The sequence below is a fragment of the Bos grunniens genome, chromosome 4 (genome assembly GCF_055505025.1).
Source record: "Bos grunniens cultivar Pamir isolate PY7600 chromosome 4, Bosgru_T2T1.0, whole genome shotgun sequence".
Classification (NCBI taxonomy): domain Eukaryota; kingdom Metazoa; phylum Chordata; class Mammalia; order Artiodactyla; family Bovidae; genus Bos; species Bos grunniens.
In genome coordinates this window covers 26,630,280-26,639,100 of record NC_141168.1, presented here as the reverse complement: position 1 = coordinate 26,639,100, position 8,821 = coordinate 26,630,280, and the positions used below count along the sequence as shown (strand labels likewise).

The window sequence follows — 8,821 nt, the reverse complement described above, 5'->3', positions numbered from 1 at the left end:
AGAGGCTGAAGAAACCAGCTCTCAGGGCAGGAACTCCCTCCCTGCGCCGGTTTGCAGCCCTCCTCCCAGCCTTGCGCTTCCATCCGAGCCCACCAGGGCGGCGAAACGCCGACGCGACCCCAGCTCGATTCCCCACGGAGGTGCGTGGGCCACCGTGGATAAGCACCTCGCTAAACCCCAGCCGCACTCAAGCCGCGCTGCCGCCCCAACTGCAGGGCACAGCCCTGGGCGCACAGCAGGGTCCGCTGGGGGACCCCTGGATCACGGGGCCTCGTGGGCGACTCCGCTGGAAGGCGCTTAAGAGCCAGGAGGCCGCACTGCCGCGTCATTCCCGAAGGCCGACCTGCGCGGCCACCTGCCCGCAACTCGGATCTAGCACCGCTCGCCCCGGGGCGCCCGAGTCCACCTTCCTTTCCCGGCCCGCCGCTGGCCCCACTTGGCCCCGCCCCGGACACTCACCTGCGCCGGCTCCGGGCTGGGCTCGCCGCCGCCTCCTAGCTCCGAGAGGAGTCCACATCGGAGAAACAAGGCAAAAAGGACACCCTGGTTCGGAGGGGGCCGATGGACGGAACCCAAGGAGCTCCCGGGCCGCCCCGAAGGCGGCGCCCAGAACCTCCAGAGCGCGACGCTGGAGGAGGCGGCGCCCGAGCGCGGAGCCCGGCGGGGGAACAAAGAGGAGCCGGGATGGGGCCGCGCGCTTCCTGGGTGTCGGGTGACAGGTCTGCGGGGGGAAGGCCCCGGCCGGGCCACCTGAGGAGGAGCAGCCTCCGCGGGCCTGGCGGGGTAGGGTAAGAGAGGCAAGGGGACCCCGGAGCCCGGGAAAACCGTGCGCAGGGTACCCTGGACGGCGCGGCCTGAGAGAGGCTCACGGGCTCCAGCGCAGAGGTGCAGGGGCTACACCGAGTGCAGGGATAATGACTCTGGGAGGTTCAAGGCCCCCTGAGCCCCGCCCGCCCCCTGCGCCACGCCATTGGCTCAGGTGCCGAGAGGCGGGGGAGGGGCAGGGGGCGGGCCGGGGATGATTCACCTTGAATGTGGCTCCGGTTGGTGCACAGCGCAGGGCACGCCCGACCGGGACTGCGGAGACGCTGGGAGCCCGGCCAGCTCGTCCAGCTCGGCCGGCTCTGGACCCAAGGGGTCTCGCCGCCTGCCCTCGCTCCTTGCATCCTGCCTTCAGGCCAAGGTGCAGCTGGCCGAGATGCGCCCCCAACGCTCGGCTACCCCATCGCCCTCGGAGCCGGGAGATGGCCGAGGTGCGCGTAGGGTAGCAAGCTTGGAAATCCGATCCTGGACTGGGGGAAGGGAAGTGCGTTTGGAGCTGAGACGCACTGTGGGGCCACTGGACGGATCTCCGCAGTCTCCCCCGCAGAAAGGTGCGCAAGCCTGAGGTGTCTCAGCGGACCCGCCGGAGCGCAGGGCTGGAGTGGGTACGAAGGGCTTACGCCACGTCTTCACCCACCTACAGTCGGGCAGCTCCGCGGCCCCACAGGTGTCTGGCCACTGCCGCCGCCGCGAACAAAGGCTGCCTGTCCCAGAAGGGGGAGGGGGAGGGGAGCCGCCCCCAGACTCGTTCCCACCCCTCTTCTTCCCCCCCGCCCCCTTTGCGGCAATGGCTCCCCCAGGAGGGGGCGGGGCAGGCCAAGGCTGGGGCGCGGACGCGGATTAGATCCTTTTCAGCGGTCCTTCGCTCAGGTAGCACCCGGAGCATTCTGAGGGGCGGGGCAGGGGCTAGGAGACTCCCAGGCTGTCAGCGTTTGAGGTGACCTCTTCCTCCTTCCCCAGCATCCTAACACCCGAACGCTCCCAACCCTTGCTGTTCTGGGCTCCCTTCCCTGCCTCAGCCCCTCCTGGCTGCCGCAGACGGCAACCGCAGGACAAAACCAGATTAAAATAAACGCTAATCCGTCCTCCTCCGTTTTAGCCACTAGTTCTCCTGATCGAACCCCGTCTGTCTGGCGGTTGAGAAGCGACCCCCCCCCCCCGCCCCCGCGCAAAAGGATGTGTCTAGTCGAATCCCTACCAATTCTAAACTTCTCTTGTATTAAGATTGAAGATAGCACCAGGCCCTAGGCTGAAGAGAAGGGCGTAAGGAGTGGTGAGGCCGGGGATGGGGTGGAGATCTACGGTCCTCCGCACCCTCGCCCCTGCGGAGCCGGGAGGGGCTGAGAAGGCGGGTGAGGTTACCAACCCATCAATAGGTCCGACTCCTGGGCGGGGCCTACTCAGGCCCCGGGAGTCGCCGCCAGAGGAGGAGGCAAGACCCTCAACCCCAGGCAGGCTGGCTTGGCAAGTCGCGGGGCTGCGATACAGCCAGAGATGGGGCTTCAGTGAGTCAGGGCCAGGACTGGGGAGATCGGGAGCAAGGCACAGGGACCAACAGGCCAAAGCGGGGGAGGGGATTGGCTCCACATTAAGCCCTCCCCAGCCCGCAAGCATTCCCTCACCCAGCCAGGTCGTCTTAAGCTTCCCTAGCTCAGTCCCCATCTGCGCCCTACCTGGTCCCCAAGGACTGTAGGATGCTGGTGGTAAGCGCACGGTGTGCCCGGGACCGCAAAGAGGTAGCGCTGACCCCGCCGGCTTCGAGTGGCCCCCGCGGCCTGCAGCGCCCCCCTTTATAGAGCGCGCCCCGCCCCCCGTGCGCGGTGCGCCCCGCCCGGGCCCATTCACCTGCTGTTGAGAACCGGACACCGCGCGGCGCAAAGCGAGCCACCCGGCCGCGCGGTCCGGCCGTCGGGGCTGCCGGGGCGGGGGCGCAGCCGAGACAGATCCAGTTTCCCTTTTCTTAAATGCGCGGCTGAAAGTCGAGACGGCCCTGGCCTCGGGAGCCAGCGTTGCTTTCTCCCCCCGTGGCTCTTCGAGCACCCCGACGCCCCCAGCCCCACTCCGGGAGGGGCACCGAAACTGCACCCGCAAGGACTCATACATATTTTAGGAAGTAAAGCCCGGCCGGTAACCCGAGCTGGACCCCGACGGTGAGGGGGCGGCCCCTGGGGACCCGATACCCCGGATCCCTTTCGGCTCTGGGCCACCTCAGGTCCTCACTTTGTTGCCCTGTCCCGCACACCCCATTCCTGCTTCTTGCCTTCCCATCAGGGGGTCCCCCGTCTTGTTCGGCCCGCGGCAACATCCTCCAGCTACAGAGACCCTTTCGTCTTTGCCGCAGACATCACCCGACTCAGCCCGAAGCCGGGCAACCGCGACGTGTAGTTTTGAGTTTCTTGACCCTCGGGTCAGGCTCAGGAAGGACCCCAGAATCTTTAGGAAGGACTGGTTTACTTACTTCACCCTGGAGGACTCGGCTCCCTTAGCTCCGACCCGGGACACGGCCCCTTTCTCTCGGAGTCTCGACTTTTGTCTCCGGCCATCTCAGTTCTTTCCTGGCCCACGCCCCACTCTGCTTCCCTAATAACCCCCAACCTCGCCCTCTTCATGGCAGTTCCCCGTTGTGATGAAGATGCTGGGCGAAGAGGTCATCCATCCGCCTTGGCCTCGGGCTCTCTTCCCACTCTACAAGGCAGGGGTGGCGGGGGTGGGGGAGGCAGGCGTCCGAACCCCACCTAGACCCTCCCGGACGGGGGCAGTTCTGTCACAGTCGCTGGCCTGGCTCCGACTGGCCGCGGTCCGGCACGGACCCTGGCTCTCCGCCCCAAGAGGTGGGTAACTAGCATCCCCCAGTGAGACCCAGCCCCGGCTTCAAGTCCTTCTGCGCTCTAGTTACCAGGTGGGCATTTTTCGGTGATTCACTTCACTGCCTAGAGCCTCAGTTTCCCCGTTTGCAAAATGGGTCGAGCGACTCTCACCTCTCCATAGGATAAAAAGAATGCTCGCGTAGGCTCGCCGGTATTTCGTGACCCGTATATCTCTACAAATTACAGACCCCCAGTGTTATCTCTGTAGCGGACTCTGCATCCCCGCCTGCGAGATGCCTTCCGGGTGCCTCACCCCGCAGCCGCACCCCAAGCTCCGGGTGCCGCCCTGGGAGATCTCACCACCACCACCCACTCCTTGTCAGGACCTCGTGCTGGGGGCTCCAGTCCTCTGGGGCGGGGGCGCAGCGGTGTCTTTCGATCTTGGCCCAGGCCCAGCCCTCGGGCCTTTGTTCTAGAATCTTAGATGTGATGTGCTTCGTCGACTCGCGCAGGGATGTTCGAAACCCAGTTAATCCCCCGACATTTTTCGAAAAGTAGTGTGTTTGTGTGTCCGCGTATTTTCTTCGGGCAGTGCAGCCATCTCTGTAAGGTTCTCAAAGGGCAGGGAACCCCGGAAATTCAGCTCCGGCTGGGGTGTGGGGCCGAAGGCAAAGAGTGAATGAGAGGATGGAGAAAGAATGAGAAAAACAAAATGAAAGGCGATCTGTTTAGCTTTTTTTTTAAGTGGGGGGGTGGGGTGGAATATACAGTGGTTATATAGCCTGGAAAATATTCTGGATGTTAAGTGAAAAACGCAAAAGACACATGGGTTTCTGTTCGTGGAAAAATATAAATGAGGGGGTATCTAGGTGTCATTTATTTTATGCGCAGAAAGTCTCTGCCGGGAGACGCAAGACCCAGCAAATAGGGGTGGTTTCCATGTAGGAGAACTGGAGGCCAGAGGGCAGGGGGCTTTCAGCTATATGTCCTTCTGGATTATTTGAAGCCGATGTGTTTATCACATGCTTGTATTACATTTTTCAATTAAAAAAGCAACTTCAGGAATTGGTTTTATAAAAATCTGATTTGAGATGTTGAAGCCAGGAGAAGTCAATCATAGAGTGAGAGAGCTGAGCCCCAGAGATGGTGAGCTTGGTTAGGAGAGCGCAGGGGTGGGGTGGAGGGGGCGCCTTGGGATTCTCTGCTCCAGGGAGACATAGGTCCAGAACTCCTGCTCAGAGTAAGGGCCGAGGGCAGCCAGAGGGCACGGCCTGTGCAGTTTTGCACCTTTCCGTCTCCTACCTTCCCATCAGCTGGCACCCAGGCTGACTTGGGCCCCCACAGCGCTGAGGCTTGAGTGCCCACCCCAGAGTTGTCCTTGACTGGAGTCAGCAGAGGCAGCTGCTGGCGGGCATAGGGGACTGATCTCTGGGTGGGAGCTCAGCCCTTGGGGCTGAGAACAGCTTCCATTTCCTCTTACCTGAAATAAACTGAGAACACCCGCCACATGTTCTTTTGGAAGATCCAAGGAGAAAATTGGTTCATGGCCCTGGAGAGGAGCCCTTGGGCCAGAGCTAGGCCAGGGTTCCTCCAGGTCTAGAAACCTAGCTCCCCACCCCAACCTGAAGCCGGGGGATGGCTGCAGGGATCCAGGGCTTGGGAACTCTGAGGTTCTAAGCAGAGACTGTATCTGCAGTTGGTGGGGGAGGGGTCCCAAAGCCTTCAGATTATCCAAAGGTCGGTGACCCAGATATGGTTTTGGCCAAGGGCTATGTTTCACTTCCTACGTCCAAGGCAGAATTTAGCTGAATAATTTGGCCCCAAAATCAGGCAAAGACTTTTATTTCTGTTTTAGGATGCTTCGGAAAGAGAGGATTTAATAGTCTTAAATTAGAATAATCTCCATTTTTAACCATCTAACAAGTATGTATTTGTTAGGCTCCTGTCTGACCTTTCTGAGCCTCAGTTTCTTCATCGGTCAATTGGGAGCTTGCCCAAGTCAGAGAACTGTTGTCGTTCAGTCTCTAAGTCGTGTGGGACTCTTTGCGACCCCATGGACTGCAGCTCGCCAAGCTTTCATGTGCTTCACTCTCTCCTTGAGTTTGCTGAAACTCATGTCCATTGAGTCGGTGATGCCATCCAACCATCTCATCCTCTGTCGCCCCATTGGAGAAATCGAATAACGAAATGTTTCTGCAAGCGCTTTAGAAGCTGCAAAGTATTTCTTCGGGAACACTTCTTTTCAGTCTTCCCAGATTCGAGGGGGTTAAGTTGTCCGCCTTTATTGGTTGAGAACCGGCACCTCCAAATGGTCTTTTCCCGGTGCGCAGGCAACTGTGGCGGGCGCGAGGCGTTCCGTTCCGGGCGTGGTAGCGGGAAGCGTCTCCGTCGCGCACCGCCCCCCGCCCCACGCCCGGTCCCCCGTGCCCTGTGCCTGAGGTGCGCGCTTCCCTGCAGAAGCTTCCTGGATGCCCTGCAGCCCACCCGCCCCCGCATCTTCGCGGACATTCGCTGGTGGCGCTAGGGTCCATCTGGCTTGCCGAGCGTCTCCTCCAACCTCCCCAGGGCTACAGAGATTGTCTGATCCAATCCCTCAGCTTTTTTCACAGGAGGGATGGGAGACGCAGCTAGGCCCCCAGTTCGGACCAGAGCGGCGACTAGAGCAGGGTTCTCGGATGCCAGCCTGGGGCTTTTTCCTCTTCTGAGTTGGGCGCATCCAGAGAGAACTCCTAGAGATGAGTGCTTGGTTAAGAAAAATTACCGAGGAACCCTCTATGGTGCCCCCCCACCCCACCCCCGCCACAGGAGCTCCCAGCCTCAGAAACACCCAGGTTCCCTAGGTGGGCTTGGGCATCTAGCCAAGAGTGGGGAGCTGAGGAGACTTGAGGAGACCCTCGAATATGCTGAGATTTTCCTAAGGACAAACCTGAGGGGTGAGTGAGAAGCAAGTGCTGGGATGCCTACAAGGAGGGTAATCTCCGTGTGTTTGGCTACCAGCCAAGATCCCCTCCTGCGAAGTGTGATGGGCGGGAGCGGGGGCGGGGGCGGGGGCGGGCAGGATGGGAGCGGTTGTGGCTTGGCAGATCAGGAATTCCTGAATCTCTTTGATTCTCCTGGATTCTGACCTTCACAGAGCTCTTCCAAGAACGAGAGTCCAGCATTGGCTCCTGCCTTGTGGGAACCAGTTCAAACGGATGCTCCTGAGACTGAGGGCAGCTGCAGGAGGGATGAGCCAAAGCAGTGGGGATGCAGCTTATACGGTAACTGGGAGCCCTGTCCTGAAAGCTGTGTGGTCCCTGCCGTAGGAAGCGGCTTTGACCGGAGTCAAGGCAACAGAACAAGGACCACAACCTGTCCCAGGCTTCCTCCCCACCACAGCCGCCTGCTCTCCTTCACCCGTTTAGCAGCAGTGACCCGGGTCATCTCCAGAGAGGTGGAAACTGCTCAGTGTGACTTCTGGGGGGCTTTTTCTCTTCCTGTTTTCCCATGTCATGGCCTTTGGACAAGTCTATTCCCCCTTTAGGTTGCAGTTTCCTCATCTGTAAAGGAAACCTTGGAGCTATATCTGCTTTTCTAAAGGTGATCTATACATGCTGTTCCTTCACTCCTTTAACCCTGAGTTTTTCTTGTACAAGACACATGGAGGAAGTATGCTGTAGCCATAGAAACAGAGGCAGATGAGCTGGGCTGAGACCAGAAGAGCTCTACTGTGCTGGCTATGAACCTCCTACTGTGTGCTACATGGTGTGGGGCAGCAGGAGTCCCAGGCTGTTCTGGATGTCACATAGATTAACACACAGTGGGCTTCCTTGGTGGCTCAGTGGTAAAGAATCCGCCTGCCAATGCAGGAGACACGGATTCAATCCCTGATCTGGGAAGATCCCACATGCTGAGGGGCAACTAAGCCTGTGTGCCACAACTACTGAGCCTGTGCTCTAGAACCTGGGAGCCACAACTACTGAGCCCGCGTGCCAGAACTGCTGACGCCCGCAGGCTCAAGAGCCTGTTTTTCCTAACAAGAGAAGCCACTGCAGTAAGAAGCTCATGCACCACAACTCGAAACTATCTCTCACTCACCGCAACTAGAGAAAAAGCCCGTGCAGCAATGAAGACCCAGTAGAGCCCAACATAAATACATTAGTTTAAAAAAACGTTATTTAAAAAAATTAGCACATGGTACCCCAGGAGCTGAATCAAGCCCTGGAATTCTAGATCATAAAACAGACTGGGCATTCAAGGAGCTCACAGTCTGTTTGAGATGAGAGGATGAATGCTCGGTAATACTCCAACTTTCACTTCAGAGAAACTGAAGTTAGCCTAGAACTTTCCTTCTGGCAGAGACTGGGCGGAATGAGGTAGCCCAAGATCAAAGAGCCAAGAGGCTTAGCAAACACTTTCCAGCGTTCCTCGTTCTGTCTTACTGACCTGCAGAGCCCTGTGGGTATGAGCACCGAAGCCCATAGCAGTGACAAGAGGCATGACAAGAGGCGTGTGTGAGCCATAGCTGGAAAGCTGGGAGCCTGCCTCCTATTACACACCCCCAGAGTGTTGGGGATATGCTTTCCCTTTAGACCCACCCTGGACCCCAAGCCTTGGGCTCTCTTCCATCCTCTGCTTTGGAATTGGGAAGCTGACCCCACCGGCTGCCTGGACTCACTTCATTGGGTCCCCATCACATGGCCAAGCCTCAGCCTTAGGCCACCTGCTAGCTGATGGGGTCTCTTAAAGAATTGATTTCCACCCGTCCCTGAAGTGTTTCCTAGGCAGTAAATCTCCTGTCACCCGGGCTCTCTACCCCATGAATGATTTAGCACCTCCGAGGAGGCCAGAGCGATCTTCCTATGCGCGCGGAGGCCTGCAGCTGTGACATCACCATCCCGCTGGTGATGGATGGTCTTTTCTGCACTAATGGGGAAGAGAGTGCACAGAGCCGTCTGGGAGGGGGCCGGGCTGTGGAAGTAAGTACCCATCTGGCTCCACAGACTTCTGGTTTAGGGGGTCTTACTGATGGATCAGCCAGCTAATTGCCCTCCAAGGTACCTAGAGAAAGGGTCTGAGTCCATCGCTCTGTCCCCAGCCCAGAGGGACCCAGGCTCATTTAAGAATGAGGTTTGTCTTTTGAATTCCTGAAGTGTTTCAGAGAACGGAATTATGTAGACCCAGTGCCCTCTTCCTACTCTGGTTTTACAAGA

The 8,821-nt window shown here is 59.0% G+C and overlaps 1 protein-coding gene across 1 annotated transcript; it reads left to right on the top strand.

The window, feature by feature from the left end:
* The first annotated feature begins 480 nt into the window (after positions 1-480).
* On the top strand, positions 481-8,195 carry LOC147373822 (uncharacterized). The gene is made up of 2 exons (XM_086395683.1): positions 481-1,373; positions 6,763-8,195. The coding sequence occupies exons 1-2, from the start codon at positions 1,019-1,021 to the stop codon at positions 6,831-6,833; spliced, it is 426 nt and encodes a 141-aa protein (XP_086251809.1). The 5' UTR covers positions 481-1,018; the 3' UTR covers positions 6,834-8,195.
* The last annotated feature ends 626 nt before the right edge of the window (positions 8,196-8,821 follow it).

Bases quoted from the DNA above. Each gene is read 5' to 3' on its own strand.
- LOC147373822 (XM_086395683.1), top strand. From the start codon at position 1,019: ATGATTCACCTTGAATGTGGCTCCGGTTGGTGCACAGCGCAGGGCACG. The intron at 1,374-6,762 runs GTGCGCAAGCCT...TGACCTTCACAG, and splicing joins GCAGTCTCCCCCGCAGAAAG to AGCTCTTCCAAGAACGAGAG.